This window comes from Lycium ferocissimum, chromosome 6, assembly GCF_029784015.1.
Source record: "Lycium ferocissimum isolate CSIRO_LF1 chromosome 6, AGI_CSIRO_Lferr_CH_V1, whole genome shotgun sequence".
Taxonomy (NCBI): domain Eukaryota; kingdom Viridiplantae; phylum Streptophyta; class Magnoliopsida; order Solanales; family Solanaceae; genus Lycium; species Lycium ferocissimum.
Genome location: NC_081347.1, coordinates 36,736,397 through 36,761,128, shown reverse-complemented (window position 1 = coordinate 36,761,128; position 24,732 = coordinate 36,736,397). Strand labels below are relative to the sequence as shown.

The following is a 24,732-nucleotide window of genomic DNA, read 5'->3' as shown; positions in this document are numbered from 1 at the left end:
AACCCTCATATTGGTTCCATTATATTATCATCTTACGAGTCAAACCTTCGCCCGAAGCTACAAGGTGTTACACCTTCACCTTGTAGACAAGGGCATTTTTGAAGGTGGGAATGTTATATCCATAAAGATTAAGGAATTAGTCCCTCAAGGGTGGATAGTATTCTCACAGGTCGGATCATCCAACAACTGAGATGTTAAGAGGAACTGATTTCTTGACCTAACTAAGACAATTGATAAATCTTCGGTGTTCTTTTCTTCTCTCTGTTTCCCTTGATTCTTACCCATTTTTCTACTCTCACTCACAGGTGGAGATTGCTCGACTTATTTGCAATCGTACTGAACTATTGAAGTAGTAATAAAGATCCCATTTGATTACTTCATTCTTGGCGATTCTTGTTTGATTGTACAGGTTTTGACAAACCATAATGGATATCCCTATTCAACACAAAGTTCCAATCGGCATTGGACATCTGCACTTCTTGAAGGAAAAGATGCACCAAAACTACTACTGTAAACAAAGTAATCACAATTGTCTCCTGGTAGCTATCATTCAAAATTTTCTCTGTACAGACAGATTATGTAACTTTATTACATACAGCTCTTGATTCGTTAAAAAACAACTACTTTTCTATGCAAGAGGTTCCAAAATTTCAAAGATCCATCATGTCAGCAGCACTGAGGTCAAGTAGTCCAACTTTTGATGATCGTCTAGACTACAGATAAACTCAACGCACAAGAACAGCTCACACTCCAACAAACTTAGTTAAGGCGGAGGTATCAAGAGCGGTGAACTCTTTCACGGCATTAAGCACATCATGAGCAAGTTTTACAGCATCCTCATTGCTTGGTGCCTAAAATGATTAGATAGTATATATCAGATTATTGTAGTTGCAGAAAATTGCAAGAGCTTAAGAAATAATCAAAAGGAATAGTTCCAACCTCAATATTAAGGGGTAGAACGGGGTCATGTAGTGAAAGTCTTAGAAGGAACCACCCGCCATAACCAGAAACTCTAACCTGTCATCAAACAAAATTGATTGTTTGACTACTATTCCCAATATATATATGTGCAGATGTCTAAGGATTAGCAAATGATAGTAAAAGAATGGCAGACCAACAGCAGGATACATATGCACATGCAGCAACTACGACTAAACAAATGAAATATGGTGGCCATAAACAGTTGCCGTTCACTATGCTCCAATTTGAAGGAACTTTTAATAAAAAATCAATGATATCAACAAGAATAACTTCATCTGCTTCTGCCTGGACAAAAACTGTTAAAAGCTTACCCCTTCATAGTTAACGGGTGCTTTCAGAAGCCTAGCATCCGAGTCCACTGTATTCTCAAGTTGCTTTAACACTGCTTCACCATAATCACGGAAGGATCTGGAGGCACAAGCATGCTCCTCAATTTACAGAAATACAATAAGCTCAGCCAAATTAAATTGCAAGGGACACCTTAGCATACCCTCCTTTAAGATCTGAGTGATTCGGATCAATCTTTAGTCTAAGTTCAACAGCAACAGCTGGTTCTTCGAGACCCTCCACCATGTCAGTCAAGACTTTGCTGCCGCCGCCTAGTCCTGATGTTCTAGCTGATGCAAGCTTATTCAGTAACTTCACCTGCAAGTGATGAAAACCAACAAACGAGTTCTAGAAAATGTACTGAAAACAAAAATCATAGATAGAGCCCAGAGACTGGTTTTGGCAGAAATGTACCATAAGATATGCACCATCATCAAGCCAATGATTCTCCTTGAGAGCTCCATGGCCACTAGTTTCAATAGCCAAATGTGCTTCTTCGCCAACTGAGTTCTGTTAATATTCTACTATTAAGCACAATCTGTCTCAGAGAAACTTAAAGCTTGGTAACAAAGGTTTGAAGCAATATTAGAAAAGCAAAGAAATTGGAAATGGCCACAGTTTTAGAAGTTCAAATGTACTATACTAGACTTACTCTAAGGTCATTGAGAAAAAGATGATTAGTTATCGTAGGATTCCAGTTTGTCTCAACGCTCAAGCCTGAAAGTTTGTGATTGTATTCAAGAGAGTGCTCAATTTTAGAAATAAACCCACAAGTTTGTGTTGCTAGCTTCTCTCCTAGATTGATAATTTTCAGGTTGCTTTATCACCCCAGGTGAAATGAAGTCAAAAAATTTCAATAGAAGCAAGCAAAAGTTTAAATGACAGCAGTCTCTCCTAAAACTAGTCACGTGTTTGTGTAGTTGAAGAATTCATAAAAGGACTTAGCACAATGCATCAAATTCTTGGTGGAAACTAGTAAATCCATGAATTATAAACAGAACGTTAAAGTTTGAGATAAGTTATTAAATTAGAACGGAGGTCAGGGATCAGAGCTCACCTTTCTCTTTACTAATAAGCAAAAGAGTTTGCAAAGAGCACAAGTGGTCTCATACAACTTTCTGGAGTCATAAATTGTTTAGAATATTAGGTAAGGAGTAAAGTCTCCTTTTCAAGAAAGAGGACGTCTTTTTCTTTTTAGGGATTGGTGGAGATTATTCAACACAATCCGAAATGTGAAGGACATTAGATTTGGAGATGGTACTTTTTTCACTGGAGAAAGGTGAGTAAGATAATGCTATGACATGACGACCAAAAGCACATGAAACAGAATCCAAACTGTCCTATTCGAGACAGCACGTTGCTATCTGAGACTAGGCAACTGGACAATTCCGGCAACCAAAAAAGACAACAAAAAGATCCATCGTATGACGGACATGCTTATATTATGTTTACAAAGATGAAGGGACCATCGAGATGCTACAATCAGAACCCTGCATCAAATAACCAAATCGTACCAGACGAATAGCCTCATCAATTACATTCTTGTATCCTCTTTTGAACCTGTGATGCTTCCCTCCTGAAATAATATTATTAAAATTAGCAGCCATTCTCACCACAAGGATATCACAGGTGACTTTGACTTCTCATCTGACCTAATTTCTTCCCAATAAATGTTGTCAGCCCGTCTGATGTTACACTGTCTGTGACAATAGTGGTCCCAGGATGCTGGTCAAACATTAACAAAAGTAGCAAACAGTTGAGATGCTTGTTACAGCAGAGTTCTACAGACGCTTATCAAGAAGAGATACTCACTTCCTCCAAAATAATTGCAGACATTAAAGCAATCAAACGATTTCGGTTAAATTCACGACCGCGCGAATCCACAGCCGCAGACCTGACCAAAACACATATCAGAAAAGGTAACTGACCAACGCCTACCTCCATTGAAAGCAAAGACTTGTATACGGCACGTCACCTGTCAACGTCTGTATCAAAGATGATTCCCAGATCAGCCCTGTAATCAAGTACTGCCTTGGTGATAGCTTTCATGGCTGTCTTATCCTCTGGATTAGGTATATGATTGGGAAACAAACCTAGCATGAGAATCAAATAATTAGTAAGAGTCACTTAGAAATCTGTATGTGAAAATTGCAGGTTTATCTTACCATCTGGCTCCAAGAACTGACTGCCAGAAGTAATAGCACCCAGAGGCTCAAGCACCTTTCCCTGAAATTCCAGAAAAATAAAATATGATCAAAGCATCTAAAGAGAAACAGTGAAAAAAGATAACAGTGATATACACAGAGATACTACAATCAGGTGTTGAAGCAATCCTATTACTTTAATCTATTGTAGATAAGGTAGAGAGAAAGAGAGATATCACTAGATGCATCCTAGATTGAACCTTACTGAAACAATAGTATTCAGTAGAAAGAGGCAGATTTCACGTCAATAATTTGCTGTCACCTATCAAAAGACTGTCGAACTTGCCACCAAATTAGTAAGCCATTAGGCTTCCATGGAGTCAACTTTCTCTACAGATAACTGTGGGGACAAGAAAATTTTCCCAGTTTAAATTTTCATCAAGAGTTTTAGTCTTCGTCTTGGAGGCCCCAAGAAATTCTTTTTTCTTAAAAATATCTCTTTATGATGTACACCACAATGAAGTTGACTATACAAAGTGTTTTGATACAAATGTGTACTAGACATCCCAAAAGTTTAATCATCCATGTGTACAGCATGGAATTTCCTAGTGACATTACAAATACAAGTACAAAAGATCTAAGTTGCTCGGACTCTTCACTTTCAGTGCCGCACCCGTGTCAACACGACATGGGGGTGGTGTGGGATCCCTACCGGATTTGGTCAACTAATTTTGGGTACTTAGACCAAAATCGACGGAGAAATTCAGGACAAATACAATGATTTTGGTATTCAAAACAAAAAACAAAGGTGAAATTGAAGAAAATGGAACACCTTGTATATAGAAATTTCTATGTCAGTCCTTTTCCTTTTATCTCCTTCTGGGATTCTCCTCTTGATCAATATTTTCTCCTCCAATACCTCGTAAGTTTTCCATATAATGTCTCATAACTTAATCATATAAATCTATTGTTAGATATTTGAATTACTTTTAGCCAAATCCCCGCACCCATATCCATACCCCCGAACCTTATGGATCCGACCTCTAGATCCACAGCCGTATCGGACACCCACACCCGAATCCAAGCAACCTAGCAAAAGATACCACTTTTCACTCTAATTGAATTCCCCACTCCTTCAAAGGTCCTACTGTTGCTTTCCCTTGATAGTTACCAGAAGATACACAAAGGAGTGCATATCTTTTTTTTTCTTGGGGTCCATGTTGTACGTCGTCTAACTTCTCCTTTCCACTTGCAACTTTGGTTGGATGAGTTATTGTAGTGAGATTAACTTATCAAAGAAAGTTGTTGCCAGATCATTAAGTTGCTCTTTATTCCTAGAGATATCAAAACCATCTAATCTGACAATGATAATGGTGAGAGACCTAATCGGTGATGTGATTGGGCCATGGAGGTGGGTGTGGACCAATAAATTCTGGTAAGGTTTTTGTGGAAATTGATAAAAAATAAAAAGGTGTGGCTAAGTACGTTAAGTTATGGTAACAATACACATACACATATATACAAATGGATACACACATATCTTTTTCTTCTTCTTGGTTTTTCTTATAAGTTGTAGCTAGTGCTTTTCTTGGTTCAAAAGGCTTTCATGAATAATAAATTAGACTAGAAACGACATCGTTTGGCCTTTTAATTAATCAGCTCATTAACGGAATTAGGGACATCATTTAAAAGTTAGTTAAGTGATCGTGCGGCTCAGATTAGAAGAGAATGGATGGTGCAGATTGCTTGATGGAGCCAAGTATAAATACTCCCAAGATACAGATGAGGAGCATGTGAAAATTTGGTAAATCTCTCACCCTTATCTCGTGTTCTTCTCCTCTCCTAAAACCCCTAATTCTTTTCTCTCTCTCTCTTCTAAATTCCCTTCTTCCCAACCAATTCTGTTGCTTTGTATCTTCTCTAAGTGAATGGAAACCATTATCAAGTTACAGATCATGTTCTAATCTTCAATTTGCTCTCCATTTCAGGTATGTTATCTAATGGAGCTGGAATTGCTGAGTTCATCAATTGAGCCAAATTAGTCGCTGTTATAGTTTATTTTAGTCGAACTATTAGTATCTGGTTGTAGTGACTGAGTTTTATTGCAATTTTGAGATTATTAAGTTGTAATTTGACTATTGAATGCATTGAGTATTGTGGAGGTGACTGATTAGTTGATAAATCTATCTCGAGTTTATTACATTTGGTATCAGAGCAACGTTCTTGACCATACCTATGAGGATGACGGGGGCAGAAGGCACTAGATCTAAACAGAATGAGGAGTTGTTTAAGAAACTAGAAGGTCAGATTCAGTCTAATAAAATGGAGTCTGATTCAAAATTTGGAACTATTGATGCTAAGTTGAGTGAGATGGGGGCAACCCAAGCTGAGATGAAACAAATGCTAGAAGACACTCATGTAGCTCTTAGAAGATTAGTTGATAGGGGCAATGGGAAAGCTACTAGTGAACAAGTGGAAAGTAGCAAGGGAGATGGACTGTTGCCTAGACCAAGATCAGTTGAAGTTCTAGAACAAAACACTGGTGTGAATAGGGGAGATCATCAGCCCAAACTCCATTTTCCTATAGACAATGGGGGTGAACCTAGAGCTTGGTTAAGAAGGTGTGAAAGATACTTCACTGTGTTTAAGATCACTGATGTGGTCGAGAAACTAGAAATGGCAACTCTGCACTCTGAGGGTGATGCTGAAGCTTGGTATTTCTCTTCACTCTCACTAGGAGACAGGTGAGGTGGGAAGAGTTCTGTGAGGAGCTGATTAGGAGGTATGATGATGAAGGCAGTGAAAGGGTAGTGAATGAGTTCAAGTTGCTAGTCCAAACTAGTACAGTTAATGCCTACTTGCAAAAGTTTGAAGATCTGAGAGCCTTGATGTTGATGAAGAATCCAAGAGTTCCAGAAGATTTCTCGTTGGAATGTTTCATTGGGGGCCTTAAGGAAGAGATTGGTGAAACTGTGAATATGCATGAACCTTACAACTTGCCTCAAGTTGTTTCTTATGCAAGGAAGCAAGAGAGAATCATCAATGCAAGGGAAAAGAAGAATAAATGGATGCATAAAGGGGTGGTGGTTCCTACTAACAAAATGAATGATAGAAGTACTTTTACTCCAAAGAGGCCTCCTCATGCTGTTTCAAAGCCAGAAATGAAACCTGATTATAGGAAGATTCCAGGAGCATGTTGGAGATGTGGTGAGAGGTACCACCCAGGGCATGTGTGTAAGGACAAACAATTGAATGTCATGACTGCTATTGAGGAAGAACCAAGTTCAGATGTACCAGGAGGGCTGAGCAAATCACTTTAACACAAGAAGAAGTAGAAATAGAGGAAGAGGGAGTTTGCCTGAATGCCATGTCAGGAACTCCTGAACCAAACACCTTTAAGTTGAGAGGTTGGATCAAGAAGAAATCAGTCTTGCTACCGGTAGATTCAGCTAGCACTCACGGTTTCTTGGATAGTCAAACTGCAAAAGAGCTTGGATTAATAGCTCAGGTTGCTACACCCTTGAGATTTACAGTAGTAAATGGGCAACAAATGTATAGTCACCATAGTGTGACTCTGGTCAAATGGAAGGCAAGTGGAGTAGAATTCTGTGTGACAGTTTTAGACTACTAAATTTGGGCAGTTGTGACATGGTGCTTGGGGGTGACTGGATGAGGGCACACACACCTGTGACTTTTGACTATGAATTGTATGTCCTAAGGATCAAGCAGAGTGGGAAGATGGTTACATTGCAAGGGGATCTGGGTCAAGGAGAAATGCAACAGATCACAGCCAAGACAATGGGTAAATTACTTAAGAAGGGACAAGCACTTCTTGCTCACTTATTCACTACTATGGAGGGTGTAGTTGCTGGTAATGATAGGGACATGCCCCCAGGGGTGCAAGATGTAATTGATGACTTTAGTGGGGTGTTTGAGGAGCCTAAAACTCTACCCCCAGCTAGAGAGTATGATCATGCCATTCCCATAATACCTGGTACCCCACCTGTATCACTCAAACCCCATAGATACAATCATTATCAGAAGACTTAGTTATAGAAGCAAGTAGCAGAAATGCTGCAGTTAGGCATCATCCAACCAAGCCATTCACCTTACTCATCACCAGTCCTCTTGGTGAAGAAAAAGGATGGTAGTTGGAGATTCTGCATAGATTATAGAGAGCTCAACAAGATTACTGTCAAGGACAAATTCCCTATTCCTATAATAGATGTTTTGTTAGATGAGTTGGGAGGATCCAGATTTTTTTCTAAGTTGGACTTAAGGGCAGGTTATCACCAGATAAGAATGAAACCAGATGATATCCCAAAGACTGGTTTAGGACTCACCGTGGACATTTTGAGTTCAAGGTAATGCCATTTGGACTCACCAATGCACGAGCTACATTTCAAGCACTCAAGCACTGATGAACTCCTTGTTTGGTGCTTACTTGAGGAAGTTCATACTAGTGTTTTTTGATGACATATTAGCGTACAGCAAGTCCTTGGATGAGCATGTTGAGCACTTAAGAATCACTTTCAAAATATTAGAGAAGAATGCACTCTATGCTAAGAGGTCAAAATGCACCTTTGCTCAGTCCCAGGTAGAATATCTTGGTCATATTATCACATCAGAAGGAGTTACTACTGATCTAGGAAAGATAGAAGCTATGCAAAACTGGCCTAAACCCAAGAATCTTAAGGGGTTGAGGGGATTCCTTGGCTTAACAGGTTACTATAGAAGGTTCATCAAGAACTATGGTAATATTAGCAAACCTTTGACCTCATTATTGAAGAAAAACTCCTTTAATTGGGGAGTGGAAGCTGAAGCAGCATTTGATCAACTAAAAAGGGCTATGAGTACTGCCCCCATATTAGCTATGCCAAATTACACTAAAACTTTTGTTGTTGAGACTGATGCAAGTCACAGGGGAATTGGAGCTGTCCTTACTCAAGCCAATAGCTTTCTACAGGAAAGCTTTGGCAACAAAACACTTAAGGAAATCTGTCTATGAGAAGGAGTTCATGGCTGTTTTAGCAGCTGTGGATAAGTGGACACACTATATACAAGCAGGACATTTCATAATCAAGACTGATCATTTCAGTCTCAAGTACTTGATGGAGCAGAAAGTCACAACAGCCATCCAACAGAAGGGACTCACTAAGCTTCTTGGTCTAGACTATGAGATTCAGTATAGGAAAGGAACAGAGAAAAGAGTAGCAGATGCTCTCTCTAGAGTACCAGAAGATGGGGGAGAAATGAATGCTATCACTGGAGAGCAGCCAGACTGGATGCAAGAGATTGAAATGAGCTATGAGAATGATGACCATGCACAGGACTTGATCACCAGTCTTTCAGTAGATCATGCTGCTCATGATGGATACAACTACTCAGCTGGAATACTAAGATTCAAAGGTAAGATTTATGTGGGGAAAATTACAGCACTCAGACAACAGGTACTACACACTATGCACTCATCAGCCTTGGGTGGACATTCAGGACAGCAAGGAACACTTAGAAGGTTGCAGCTATATTTTTTCTGGCCTGCCATGAAGAAGGATGTACAGGAATTAGTATCCACTTGTGATATCTGAAAGAGAAGCAAGGATGAGAATATAGCTCCACCAGGTCTACTACAACCCCTAGAGATTCCTCAACAGGCTTGGAGTGACATTAGCCTAGATTTCATTGAGGGATTGCCAAAATCTCATGGTCAGGATGTGATTTTGGTGGTGATTGACAGATTCACCAAGCATGCATTGCTGATCTGTTCATTAAGGAGATTTATAGACTCCATGGATTTCCAAACACCATGGTGTCTAATAGAGACAAGGTTTTCACCAGTTCTTTCTGGCAACATCTCTTCAAAGCAGCTGGCACAACCTTATGTATGAGTTCTGCATATCATCCAGAAACTGATGGTCAAACTGAGAGACTTAATAGATGCCTTGAAGGTTACTTAAGAACAGTGACAATGAGCAGGCCCAAGGAATGGAAATCGGAAATCTTGGTTGCACCTGGCTGAATGGTGGTACAACACAAACTACCATACAGCTTTGCAAAGTACCCCTTTCTTTGCTCTCTAGGGTTATAATCCTCCTCAACTACCACTAGGACCAATGATTGACACCCCTGTCCAATCTGTACAAGATCTTATTCTACAAAGAATTCAATTTCAACAAATACTCAAGGATCACCTAGAACAAGCTCAAGCAAGGATGAAATGGTATGCTGATAAGAGGAGATCTGAGAGGCAGTTATTGGTTGTTGATTGGGTTTACCTAAAGCTACAACCCTACAGACAAACATCTATAGCCTTGAGAAAAAATCTCAAGTTATGTCCCTTCTCAAGTTATGTCCCAAGTACTATGGCCCATATCTGGTTGAACAAAAAGTTGGTGGCTGAAAAGCTGAAACTGCGTGATACTGCATTAATACACCCAGTATTTCATGTTTCACTTCTCAAGAAGAGGGTGGGTCCTAATGTTGTCCCTCAACTGGAATTACCCTTGGTGAGTTCTGATGGGCAGATGTTAGGCAAACCAGCAGCTATACTACAGAGGAGAATGGTGCAGGAGAATAATGGTGTTGCAGTCAAAGTCTTGATTCAGTGGGCAAACTTAGCACCAGAGGAAGCAACTTGGGAAGATTGGACCTTCATCAAGGCTCAATTTCCTGAGTTTATACAGCAGCAGCAACAGCATTCTTGAGGACAAGAATGTCTTGAAGGAGGGTGGAATGTAATGACCTCTGAGTCATTAATAACAAATTAGACTAGAAATAACATCGTTTGGCCTTTTAACTAATCAGCTCATTAACGGAATTAGGGACATCATTTAAAAGTTAATTAAGTGATCGTGCGGCTCAGATTAGAAGAGACTGGAGGGTGCAGATTGCTTGATGGAGCCAAGTATAAATACTCCCAAAATACAGATGAGGAGCATGTGAAAATTTGGTAAATCTCTCACCCTTATCTCGTGTTCTTCTTCTCTCCTAAAACCCCTAATTCTTTTCTCTCTCTCTCTCTCTCTCTTCTAAATTCCCTTCTTCCCAACCAATTATGTTGCTTCGTATCTTCTCTAAGTGAATGGAAACCATTATCAAGTTACAGATCGTGTTCTAATCTTCAATTTGCTCTCCATTTCAGGTATGTTATCTAATGGAGCTGGAATTGCTGAGTTGATCAATTGAGCTGAATTAGTAGTTGTTATAGTTTATTTTAGTCGAACTATTAGTATCTGGTTGTATTGAGTACTGTGACTGAGTTTTATTGCAATTTTGAGATTATTAAGTTGTAATTTGACTATTGAATGCATTGAGTATTGTGGAGGTGACTGATTAGTTGATAAATCTATCTCGAGTGTATTACATCATGCAATGTATGGAAGGCAAAAGCTGTTGAGACACAATACAAGGATAAAACTTACCACAAAGAATCCGCCTGCTCCATTACCTGCATCAACAACGATATGGAACCCTTCCAGTGGCTTTTCTGAGAATTGAACCACAAAAAGAAGGAAAGAAAAAAAAAGGTGAATAGGCAGTAACAAGAGCCTGAACAACATGGGTCAGAGAAACAATTAAGGTAGATATCTGAAGAAGTTGGGGATATTTTCATTAGATTGGAAGTACACAGAACCCTTCACAAAAAGAGATTCTTAATCACAGGTCAGGTCAACACCACAGGAGAAGTTCCCAGTTTGATTGGAGTACCATCACAAAAGTATCCTTATGATTTGCATCTATTTCCTCAAAACAATGATATTCTCATTAATCCAGAAACATGGTAAAAGTACCTATATTCCCTGCAGCTTTGCGGACTGCTGCTACAAGATTAGATGCATAAACAGACATGTAATCCACACTTTTCACAGATAGAGAAACAGCTGTTTCCGCCCCCTTAGAATCATTATTTGCAATATTTTTGTATATATCAGCAGCTCGCTCCAAGATATCTTCGATGTCGTATTTTCCAAGTCCTCCTGCACTTGTAAAGAACTTGAACCCATTCCTGTTGTAGGGAAGATGGCTTGCTGTTGGCAAACAAAATTATCATATAGAAGAATTATCCAGCCAGCATTAAGCCACATTCTATTAATATCAAACTGTATGAACTCCCACAGTGAACCAAGCTAGCATACAAGAGAAGCAGCAGCCCCTCTCCACTTGCAAGTACCAGATGGTAAAAACAAGGGAAAAAGCATAAGTACCCCCCCCCCCCCCAAAAAACACACACCCACCCCACAAAGGCCGAATTTCCAATTAAACACGTTATCTTACACTTTATCTTTGTGGGGGACCTATTACACCCCCTGAACTACTTTAAAATGGAATAAATACACCCCTAGGTGCTGAGGTGGCACAGAGAGTGTCTCACTCTCTTGGAAACATGTGAGGCGAAAATAAGTTAAAATCTGATCAATATCATTTTTTAATTGGACACTATACAGTTAATTAGTACACATAACTAATAAACATTAAAACTTAAGCTGATATATTTTTAATTATTTTCCTTTCTTTCTTTGTGAAATAGAGTCAAATCTTATAATTTTTGCCTTTTCATGGAAATACAATTAATTTTCTCAAATGAAAATTTCACCAGCAGCCATCGGAAAAATCATCAAAAACACCATTAGAACCCATTTCCTAACAACCCTTCCATCACCTTCTTCACAATCCACCGTTGAAAACCATTACAAAAATCACTGAAACACCTGGTCTAGTCGATTACACAGAATTTGGGTTTCCTTGTTTCTCCGCTGCTGAACCCGTCGATGCCACCAGAAGTCGATATCACTTTGGCGCCGATGATGTAAAACCACCCCAAAAGAAGAAGAGATAAGAAGACAAAGAAAGAAAAAAAAGGAATAAATATGGAAAAAAGTAAAGGAAAACGTAAAGAAAAAAGTAAAGGAAAACATAAAAGAAGAAGAGGGCCGTTTGGAGTTTGTTCGTCGCTGGCAAGCAGCAGACGGAAGAAACTAAAGGCAGAAGAAAACAAAGAGAAAAAGAAGGAATAAGAAAAGAAAAGGAAAAGAGTAAGAAAAAAATTGAAATATACACTTGGTAGTCGCGTTTTATTCACTGCATTGACATAGAACTGATTATGACTTTTCAGGCAGGTATTTATTCAGTTTTTACAAAATTCGGGGGGTAATAGGGCAAAGATAAAGTGTGTAAGTAGAAATTCAACCTTAGTTCAAGGAGGTACTTATGCCTTTTCCCTAACAACAATTTACATCCCCAAGGATAGAAGTAATGTTGAATTACATCTCAAGCCGAACTAGAGAAAAAATTCATGTACTCACCTGTTATCATTATGGAACCATCCACTGGACAGGAAAATTCTTCATTTACTGTAAGAGTGCTATTGAACATGGCTGGTGTGGACGCCAATCTACCTTGGGGAATAGGGGGAAACAAAGAGAGGCGCAATCGTTAGACATGTCATCACTTGAATGAGTCAATGCTTAGGAAGATCAAATAAACAATTTAAACCAAAGAAAGATGATATGCACCTATATCTGTTCAATCTCATAGATTTTGAGAACGAAGAGAGCTTCTTTTTTTTTTTTTTAAACAATGGTAACATTAAGCTTCTTTGTATTTCAGTATGTCTATACATCCCATGAGAAGGGGTATTTATACAACGAATACTATAATTAATTAAGGGCAGACAATCAATTACAATAAAAGGAAATATACTTTCCTATAATTATGCTAGGAAAAATAATGTCTCCTAAAATCATGCTAATTAGTTAACACAATCAACACTGCCCCCCAAGTTGGAGCAAAGATGTCCCAGCCCAACTTGCAAATCAAAGAATGAAAAGTCTTTTTGCTGAGGCCTTTTGTAAGCACATCTTACTAGTTGCTTTTCTGACGTTACATGAAGTGAACTCAAGGTACCACTAGTAACTTTCTCTTTGATGAAGTGCCCATCAATTTCAATATGTTTTGTTCAGTTATATAGAATCCTCAGCTATACCTACTGCATCTTTGTTGACGTAGTACAAGGAAAGTCTCCCTTTTTTCGACAACTTCCGTTCTTCCAATAGCTTTCGTCGCCAAAGAAGCTCACAAACACCCCGTCATATCTCTATATTCTGCTTCCGCACTAGATCTGGCAAGTAACTAGGTTCCCTCCTGCGAGTATAGAGTATCTAGATGTAGATCTTTTATCACCTAAAGATCCAACAAGCTGACCAAATAGGCTATGTCTAGTCTAGTGTAAGAGAGATAAATGAATCTTCCAACCAACCTTTGATATCTCTCTTTATCAACCGACTCTCCAACCCCTGGCTTGTAACTTGTAATTTCTTTCCTTAGGTGATTCTGCTAGCTTGCAACCTGTCACACCAGTTTTTCCAAGAGATCTAGAATATACTTCCTTTGAGAAATAAAGATTCCTCTTTTTGAAATATCAACCTCAATCCCCAAAAAATACTGGAACTTACCTAGATCTTCTGTCTCAAATTCTTGTGCTAATAGCTTTTTCAATTTGGCCATTTCTTGTCATTACTATGTCATTAACATAAACTATAAAGAAGAGTGAGTTCACCATTTTGATGTCTTATGAAGAGGGTCTGATCGAAATTACTTTGTTGGTAACCGAAAAAAGATCATCGCGTTGTGCATAATCTGTCCGACCACGCTCTAGGGGATTGCTTCATTCCGTACAAGGCTTTCTTCAGTCTGCACATCTTTTCCTGACTTTGCTAGGTATCAAATCCAAGAGGGATCTCCCTATACACCCCTTCTTCGAAGTCTCCATGAAGAAATGCATTCTTCATATTCAAATGTTGTAAGTCCTAATTGAAATTATCTGAAAATTGAGGGTTTCAAGTGGCATTCTGCCTATACGATAGGCAACAATTAAAATGGTATCCCAGTAGGTTTGTGGTAAATTCATGGTAAACATAAGAGATCTTGCCACTTTTAACATATGTTTATTTTTTTCTTGCAGCAATCCCATTTTGTGCACTAGTGTAAAGAAAACTAGTTGAACTCCAGATAAACACTAAATCTTTTATCCATGTATTTTGTGTTGTTGTCCCGTTCGCAAGATTTTTATTTTAGCCTCTAATTGAGTACAAATCATCTTATGAAGCGACTGAAAGCAAGAGAATACCTCACTTTTGGCCTTTAACAAATATACCCAAGTCATTTTGGTGCAACAATCAATAAAGATAACAAGCCACTCCATCTTCAGACAAAGAAACAGTTTTAATAGGACGCCATCCATCAAAAAGAATAATCGTAAAAGGAGTAGTACTTTTATTATCACTCAAAGGGTAAGAGTTTCTAGTATACTTGGCATATAAACAAGTATCACAAATGACAAAACGAATAGTCAAACGAGTTCTAGAAAACAAACTAAGATATAACTGCTGACTGCTGTAAAACAAAAAGGATGGGTGCCTGAATCGCCTATGCCATTGTATTATTTCTTGATTGACATCCTTATTTCCTCCACAAACGTTCTTGACCAGTCCTGAGTCCCATCAAACATGTATAAGCCATCATGCACTACCACTCCCAGTCCTCTTCCTTTTTTAAAGATCCCCGAAAACACACTTATTGGGGAAGAACTCGATACTACAAGTTAGTTATTTGATGATGGAGGTGATAGATAATAGGTTAACAGAAACTCAGGTACATTAAGCCCCCGTTTGGCCATAAGAATTATTCACTTTATTCCGGAAATTTTTTCACTTTTTTCCGGAATCAGCGTTTGGCCATGAGAATTCCGAATACAACTTGAAGTTGTATTCCGGAATACCAAAAACTCAAAAAACTTGTTTTTCAAAAAAAATTCACTTTTTTCACTTTTTTACAACTACATTTCACCAAAAACTACAATTTCAAAAACTATGGCCAAACACAACTCCAACTCCAAAATTCCAAAAAAAAGTGAATTTTTTTTGGTATCTATGGACAAACGGGGCCTAAGAATGGACGATAATGTAATATCAGGTGTACAGACAACAGAACCTGTTCCGCAGTCCAGGCTCAGAGAGCCATTATTTATTCTGACATAGTCTTCTTTGAGACTAGGAGAGTAGTTTTGTAAGCCTGTAGATGAGCCTGTCATTAGTTTTGTAAGCCTTTAGATGAGCCTGTCATGTGTCTTCACAACAGAATCAACAATCCAAGAATTAAGGTGAGCATAAAGGTAGTACCTGACTGCACATGATTAGATGTGGCAACAAAGGGTGTGTCAAGCTTGATCAGGAGTCAGCAAAGATGTTGAATTCTATCCGAAGACAAAGTTACTCCTAAAGCATTTACCCGACTATCTCCAAGAAATTTCTAGATTTAACATAACCAAGCAAATTGTTTGGTCAAGGTCGTGGTTCCTCTAGATTAAATCTATAAAATGCTCCCAGGCACCTTTCCCAAGAAATTTCTCTCTCCTACTTTTTAGGAGGGGGAACCATCCTTTTTAGGAGGGAGAACCATCCTTTCTCAGGTGACATCCCACCGGAATTCTCCTTTCTCTTCAGCCTCTCAAGCTATTGCCTTCTGCGGTCGCTTATCCTTTATTTCTCTTCAGATCCCTAATATCGAACTCCTCTGTTCAAAATGGGGGAGAATAGGATTTATTTCAACGCAGGTTTTAAATCTTTTGACATTACGAGATGGTCTTCTGGCAACTCTGTATGGTATGAGTGGGTAGAGGGAAGCAGAAAGATGATGAGAAGGACATCCATGAGCAGTAAAATCATGGAGTGGATTTGTTTCACTCTGAAAGACAAGCACCTCTCCATTAATATAACCAAGCAATTTATAGACTTAATCTAGAGCAAACAAGACCTTGACCAAGCAAGATACATGTCAGCCCCATATATTTTCACAACACTAATTTGTGAAAGAGAATGATTATTCACTGCCTTTGTATCCCCCAATCGGACTCCAAATCAGAAAATAGAATTTTCTTCTAGAAGAATAAAAGCTGAAAAAATTGCAGAAGTTAGATCTGCCTCGCCAGAACCCTAGCTCCGATGGTTGGAAAAAGTTGAAACCAACTGGGTGCCAGAAGGAAAAATTTTATTCAAAAAAGTCGTCGAAAAAGGTCGCACTCGCTGGCGCGTGAAGCTGATGCATCACCCGAGCTGCGACTGTTGGCGGCGCATGCGGCAGTCTTTGGCGGATTTGTTTTCTGGGTCTGGTTACCGGAGGAATGGGAAGCCTGTGGTGGTATTAGTTTTCCCACAACACTAATAGAGGGCTCGGAAAGCTACTGTAACAGTAAGGGAGGGAGAAACTCGACCTTTTTTTGAGAAAAAGGAACCCCTAGTGCTGCGACGGAGAAAAACTCACCTCAAAAGGCGGCAATAGCTTTGATAACATGTAGATGTCAAAAGAAGAGAAAGCTTCTCAGTATTTCAGTATTCTTTACATCCATGAGAAGGGGGTATTCATACAATGAATCCTATAACTAATTAAGGAAAGACAATCAATTACAATAAAAGGAACTATTCAATTTCTATAATTACGCCAGGAAAAATAATGTCTCCTAAAGTCGTGCTAATTAATCAACACAATCAACAAATCTTAAAACAACACTTTCTAGACATATCTTAATTGGAAGTACACAAATAGTAAGCTAACACAAATTCCTTGTTTCCCAAACCCAATAAGAAATGATGAGGTGGGAATGAAGCAAGTTGTCTTCGTAGAGATTTGAATCAAGCTATTTCTAATTGGGTGGCATAATTCAGCATTGTGTTGTATATTAAGGACCAAATGTCCGGTTACAGCTGTTTTAACCCGAGATATTTCAACCAATCATATCTATAACATTTCTAGAAAAACAAGAAAACAAAAAATGGGTTATTAGCTTTAGAAACGATTAACTAGTACTTGCGCAGAAATTTTCCAAATCAGCACCTGAAGTTAGAGCATAGAACAAGCTCTATAGGTTACAGATTACAGCACACACAACTATGCCAGTTATGAAGATTCATTATGAATTATTTTTTTTTACTTTGGGTGTGGGGAGGGGGAGAATATTCGAACTTCTTGGATCTCTTTGAAATTATACTTCATATTAAGAAGGACTCCCCTATAGGCCCTACAGCAACCAACAGAACATAGAATCAGATACACCTCAATATGATTTAGATTCCCTTCCCTATAGGTTCTGGGTTATATGAACAAAGAATCTCTAGTCTGCAGTTTGCACATATTAGTTACAAATAGGACCTGAAGAAAAGCATCACCCACCCATACTGGATGACTTCAACTCCAGCTCTAGTTAGTCCTCGAGAAACTGCATCCTGAAAGATAGTAATCCAGGCCTTAATCAAATAGCAGAACAAGTGTACAACTGCAATGTACCACGTGAATGATAGAATAATGCACCAAAGTACAAGAGAATGGATGCCACTGAACTAAGAAGTCCTTAAAAGCAACAGTCCACAACAGGAAATATTTTCATTTTGGTTTTTTTCATAATCTCTGGGTGGATTCTTCTGTTTTGATTTAACATATAGTGTACAACTGCCTAACTTTGTTTTCAAAAACTCCAGGTAAATTCAGCTGTTTCAACTTAACACAGTGTAAAGCTGCACCAATAAGTCCTTAACAACTGTAACAGTCCACATCAAAAAATTGTTTTCTTCGCCAGTTTCAAATTAAAGACGTGAAGGATGCCTTACCTATATTTTATCCTGAATGAAGATGGATTTACAGCGAATGATTGAAATATACAAACAATCATGGATTCATGGTTATATCAGATAGGGGTAATAGCATATTTGGTCCCCAAATTATTAGTAAATTCTGATTTTAGTCCTCATAATATCTGACAAAGCACATACCTTCAATTACTTGAAATGTGTGTTTTTGGTCATTCTATGTATCAAGTATGTTACATTTGAACTATTTTTAGAACTATATTACGTCAAATATGGAGTAACAATACAAGCTTAACATAAAACATGGGTAATTAAATGGTGGAATGGTTAATAGTTATGGTAAATATATGAATATCCAGAAGCAAAGGGATCAAAAGTGCACATTTTATTAATTGAAGGTTAAATATGCTTAGTCAAAAATCACTTGGACTAAAATCAAATTTTAGCAATCATTAAGGGATCTAAATGCTATTAAACATTGTTTTAAACAATGCAAGACCTCAAAGGCATCTCGTATTTTTCTTGGCCTGTTAAGAATTAAAGAAGCTGCTAATAGGAAATGAAACTTTGGATGCATCTCATTCCTATAGTCACTATGAACCAGAGATGCAGAGACAAGGACAGACCATGATTAAGCGTCAACCCCTGTAGTTAAGCCAAAGTGCACAAACTTATAGAAAATACCCCCATGTAGAAGTCACTAGGAGTTTCTCCAAGAAGCAAGAGATCCAACTCCCAAGTTGTTTGCCCTTTGTTAAGATCCTTTTGTCTTCAGATTCTTTGATCTGTTTTTTTTTCTTTTTTTTCTTCTGTTTCCCCTTTGCTTATTCAATATCTCATTTTTCCTTTTACACAGGAACTGATAATAGGAAACAAACTGAACTATAGGCTTTCAAATACCTTTGCATATATTTAATCCCTACAATCACTAAAAGGAGTGACACGGAGAGCAATTGATGAAGTTATTACATGATGTAACAAAGCAAAGTGAACAAACTAAAAAGACGGTGATCCAAATTGTCTTCATGTTGAAGCAAAACAACGAATACATATAGTAGCAATTGGAGGCAACCACTATCAGGTTTCTCCTTTATCATGTTTTTATTTTTTCATTTTTTGAGCTGAGAATCTGAGGAAAAGAAAGGTTACTTATTCCAGTAGGTGCTTTATGTGCAAGGGCTTGAGTGAAGATGTCAACCATCTCCTCTTACATTGTCCGGTAGCTTCGAGGTTATGGTGAGAAATCCTAAGATGGTTTGTAATACCTCAAGGCACTGTGAAAGTGGTAATGTTCAGCTGGAATTGTGGCAGAAGGAGAAGATGCACGACGCAGAATATTGCTCCTCTAGTACTTATGTCGGTCGTTTGGAGAGAAAAAGAAATAGGAGAGATTTTGAGGGTGTAGAATTGATCTTTGTATAATTGAGGAGTAGCCTCTTATCCATTATTTCTATTTGGTGCACCCATGATGTTCCTTTATGTTAGAAGATTGGGTTCGTGGAAAATCATATTTTTTGGTAGGTTTTCTACTTTTTGGTATATTTCGTATCCAGGCCCTTTTTGGCCCAAACATTAATAAAACTTGTTACTTTATCAGAAAAAGTTATGCCAGTAAAATGCTAGAAAGAGAGTGTATCCAAAAAGTATATGAGCATTTGCAGGGAGTGTAATTAACAGAGAAAGTTAAGTATGGCCATCTGGCTCTAATACATTTTCCACTGCCATGTCGCAACAAAAACTACGCAAGAATATACAATTGTTTTTTAGCTTAATTATTATCATTCTTGAAGAATTCTAGCATTTCTTTCTTTCCAAAATCCAAATAATCTAAGCATACGAAGGTAGGTATGCTGTTCCAAGTAGTAAGAAAAGGTTTAGCAATGGCTTTCATTTGCCATGCATAAAATTCTAAAATAGATCTTGGCATGCACAATTACTACCCAAAATGTTGAAACCAGATTCCAAAGTTGACATGACTCTTTACGGTGAAGGAAGAGAAGGTTTACAGGGCAGAAGCTCAAGTACAATACTCTCTCCACCCAACTTTATGTGACACGATCCAGAGTACGAGGTCAAACTCCTTAATTTTCGGTGTGAATTCAGACATAGAATCTTCAAGTTTTTTGAAACAAAATTTACTTTTTAGAAACTACATAAAAAAATACTGTAAGTCACAACAATTAACGATTCATAATATTTAAAAGGCATATGAAAAAACGCAGCCAACGAAAAATTCCTTCGAATCACCAAATAGTAATTGTGTCACATAAAGTGGGGCAAAGGGAGTTTCATTTTTGGGCTTTTATTTATTATTATTATTATTATTATTATTATTATTATTATTATTATTATTATTATTATTATTATTATTATTATTATTATTATTCTCAATCATATGTTTTAAAAGTGTGGAAGATCATTGTTTTCCTTTTTAGTTATCAATTGTACAACAAGACAAGGGGACACAGAAGACTCAGAAGGAGGGACCCATCCTCTCCTTGAGATAGCCCCCCAACTCCACATTTGTTCCCATTTAAGTGTTCAAATCTCACAGACTATAGCAAGAGGACACACTGGAGAAGGCACGGGAGAGCAAGAAGAGTGAGGAAGTGAAAGATTTAAGTGTCTAGCCCTTTATCCCCCACTCCGACTGTATCTCCCATTTATAGTTGTCAGCCAGATCAACTTGGCAAATCTACTTAGAAGGAGGACATAGAAGCGAGGGTATGGGAAGGCAGAAAAAGTTAGGAAGTAAAAAGGGATAAGCTTACCCCCTTATCCCCTAGATAAGAAGAATCCCACCCCATTCAAAGTGATTGCTTATCCTCATATATGCGGAGACCTTACATAATAATGGCAGCAGGATTCCAATAAGGAGTCAAACAGATCACCATCCAGAGCTAGCATGCTTTCCCAGAATCCTAAAATATGAGATAATGAATTCTTTCCCCAATTTTGATGAAGGAGAATTGTTCTATCTATTAAAAAAGTAAATACTGCTGCGAGGTTCTAGCAGTTGGGCTAAGAAATGTTAGCTGCATCCCGAAAAGATGCAAAGAACATGCCTTATTTTAATGAATAATATTGGCGAAAAAAGGACCCACAAGGCTATTATCTATGGCAACTTAGACAACCAAAAAGCAAGAAGGAATGTTCTCCCCTCGTAATAGTTGAAATTACATGATTTTGATAAGTAATGAGATACTAGTGTTAGATCAGAAAAACCAGCATAAAGAAAATGTTGGTTGGTATATACAACCCAATTACAAACTGTGCATTGTACTAATAAAATCTATCATGGCTGTATACGCCATTGAGATTGATTCTAGCCATGTTACACCAGAAAAGGAGCAAACATAGACATTTCTTCTTAAGGCTGAAATTACATGATTATGAAAGGGCTACAGCTTAACTTTCTTATATAAGGTTAATACCCGTAACTTCTGTGCAGAAATTCGTGAGTCGTGACCGATGGAGACTCTTAAACATTTAGAAGAATCATATCTCTTTTTTTCCAGCAACCAACCAGCAAAACCTGCTGCTATTGCTTCTGTAACTGGCTCTGTGAGAGTAAGAGGTTCTCCCTCAACTCCATCAACAGCTACTCCACGTATATCACTGGGTAAATAAAGAGGAATAAATCATGTTGGAACTTATTATGAATAACTGTTTGTTAGCTACATCATAAATGGATGGGTATCCATGGTCCTGCATAGCAGGTCATCTTAGATGGATTGGATTCCATATTAAAGATGATACTGTTGATAACCATATCAAAGATGATACGCTATAATGGGATTTTATCCCCGCTTGCATCTCAAACAAACTGTGCCGTGTAATGCTTCTGTTACAATTACCAAATATAGTTGAACTCTATATAGCATGCAAACCTTGATGACTTACAGACAAATGATAAAAACAAAGAAAAGGTGGATTTTTATAGAAAAGCTAAGGTTCCCCCACAGGGAGCTAAAGATCAATAGGAATTCACACTTATCTTAATTCGTGTCTAGACCACCATTCTTCCAATTAAGTCTTTCAAGTTTTTGTTCTGATAAGGATACCAGTTTTACAAATAAAAATGCTTTTAAATGGAGAAACTTCAGTTACCAAATCTTTTACCTGCACTGAGAATATGCAAATGATTCGCTAAGCATGGTCAGATTCTCTACTAAGCATAACAGATGTATCAAGACTGACAACACCAGGCTATCAAACAAATAAAAAAAAACAAGAAAGCAATATCAGTTGTACTTTGAATTGTCCTCTCTTTTTCCTGTAAACTAACCAGTTTACTTGCTTTTTTAGAATAAGAGATTCACTGCTTCCAACTCATATAGTATCTATTTCGCTAATCGAAACACCAAGCTATGGAGAGGCAAAAAAAGAAAAGTACAATTGGCTATTGTTGCATCAACCTCTCTTTTTCCTCCACACTTGGCAACTCAATTGCTGTACAGAATGAAAAATACAAGCTGGCAAATCATCCATTATCTTTTTCACCATCTATTGCAAAAGCATGACAAACTATCCACCTTAACCAATTTTGAAACTTATCAAAGAAGACAGAAGCATGACAAACTATCCACCTTAAAAAAGATGACAAGTATGAATTAGCAAGAACCAAGTACCTTCCATTCTGAAGCTTAAGAAAGTCGTTTTTCTCAACAGATGGAATTGTAGTGAACGATGAGGCAGCTGCACAAAGATCCAAGATTTTAGCATTATTTAGGATATATGAGATGGTTGCTTACATGCAGTCAGAGAGATACTTAATCGAAAAAAGAAAAAAAGAAAAAAAAAATATATATATATATATATTAATGATAACTAGGAAAGGTAGACATTTGTTGTGGAAAAATCAAACGACTACCAATTTAAGAACAAAAATAAGCACTGACAGGAGTGTCACTGAACAATAGGTATGCTAAATATTTTTTGGGAAGTTCTGGTTTAATCTGAGATCAACCTGAATAGTAAGAGTCTAGAACAGACCATTGCAATAAACAATTCCTCGTTTAAAGTTTGATAAGGCGCCGAGTTGCATGGTGGAGTTGCTATTCCATGCCAACTTCCCTCCTACAGGGAGAAGCAAATTGCGCCTATTAAGGTTACAATAGTGCAGTCGGTATTTTGTGCTCAATTTCCTATCCTGCTGGCAGCACTTTGCTACCAGGTAATGTTGGACAATCTTCCCTGATATTGCTGCATGATTGAAGATTTCAAGTATTATCAAAGTAGCGATCGATAAGGTCTCAATGAATAAATCACAGTTTTTCAATTTTTTTCCTGTTACATTTGATGTGCATGGTCTATATCTTGAGTCAACTTCATCCTGACACCATCATGTCTTGATACACTTTATCTTACTCCAATTTTCCAAATATTCCATTGTTACCTAGAGATACTCATATGCATAACTATAGCTATAACCTAGTTCATCCAATAAAATAGGAATGGAAATGAAGAGTTACCGAAGAAAATTTCTACCCGGAAATACTATTTAGTCAGCCAAGCAGCAAGCAGAAAATAGTTCACTAAGCAAAACCAAAAGCAGGAGGTAGAATTGAAGGAAATAGTAAATATGTTTAAAAAGTAGTTAACCAGATAAATATAAGCCTTAACGATATCCTAAAGACGATATCAGACACAAAAAACACTTGGATTTCTTCAACTATACAATTACTAAATTAGAGTAACTCTGTGTATGGTATTTATGAATATGGACAAAATTCAGAGCAGACTTGATCTAACTAGAATGAAAACAATAGAAAAGAGCAGGAATTTGAAAGCAATAGAAGAATGAGTAATATTACCTGCCATTTTTGGGGGACACACAGATGCAGGATTTCGATTTTAAATTACGATATTGAGGGATGAGGGTGTTGGGCGGAGAAACAAAGAGTATACTACTATATTTTTTTATACCATTAGAATAAAATATATATATATAAAAAAAGAATTGAGGCAAATGATATCAAAGGAGCCAATAAGTTGGTGGCGTCTAGGGACAACTGTTGCACATGATATCAAAGTTGGTGGCGCGCCGTCGAGCGCATATTCCCTGCTCTTTCATTCACTAGTGTCATTTAGCCCGTATTACGCCCGAACCCAAATCTAACATTAAAATTTAAATTTGTAAATTTATTTTAAACGTCTTTTTACTCTTACTTCCTTGTTTTTTAATATTAGTTTGACATTTTCTAAGAATTTTAAGATATTGAAGTACAAAAAAGTATCTGAAAGTTAAAAGAAAATATTTTTCTTAGTTTATATAATTAACTTTTTTTAAATAAAAAATCAGACAAATGAAAGCTTTTCTAATTTCTATTTCTTGAAATTTTTTGAGATTATAATATCCAATAATCTAAATTGAGCTTTTCATATGTTAATTAATTTCATTTATTTCTCTGAATTGATTTATTGCGATTAGAGTATCTGATAATCCAAATTAACATATATTTTAATTCAATAATTAAGCATATATTAAATTCTTAAGGAAAAATATAATTTGAAACAAGTTGTCACACCCCAGTTCCGGAGTGACGTGACCGGCACCCGAAGCCAAACTAGGCCCGAGCGAACCACTCTAAATCTGAGACTCTGGGGAGTGACCCCCAACTTAAACTAATAATGTCTGATCT

General features: G+C 37.6%; 1 protein-coding gene across 3 annotated transcripts; it reads right to left on the bottom strand.

The window, feature by feature from the left end:
* Positions 1–476: 476 nt before the first annotated feature.
* LOC132059648 (uncharacterized) lies at positions 477–24,058 on the bottom strand. 3 transcript variants are annotated; one of them, XM_059452329.1, is made up of 18 exons: positions 23,905–24,058; positions 23,084–23,293; positions 22,720–22,786; positions 21,523–21,706; positions 17,676–17,728; positions 12,755–12,843; positions 11,243–11,479; positions 10,874–10,938; positions 3,474–3,534; positions 3,284–3,401; positions 3,121–3,202; positions 2,961–3,033; positions 2,823–2,884; positions 1,723–1,818; positions 1,472–1,626; positions 1,293–1,389; positions 940–1,017; positions 477–851 (listed from the first exon to the last, which is right to left on the bottom strand). In XM_059452329.1, the coding sequence occupies exons 1-18, from the start codon at positions 23,909–23,911 to the stop codon at positions 744–746; spliced, it is 1,842 nt and encodes a 613-aa protein (XP_059308312.1). In that variant the 5' UTR covers positions 23,912–24,058; the 3' UTR covers positions 477–743. The 3 variants fall into 3 exon arrangements, with proteins under 3 accessions (XP_059308312.1, XP_059308311.1, XP_059308313.1); XM_059452328.1 differs by lacking the exon at positions 23,905–24,058 and adding an exon at positions 23,385–23,412; XM_059452330.1 differs by lacking the exon at positions 23,084–23,293 and having other exon boundaries at positions 23,905–24,051.
* Positions 24,059–24,732: the final 674 nt, after the last annotated feature.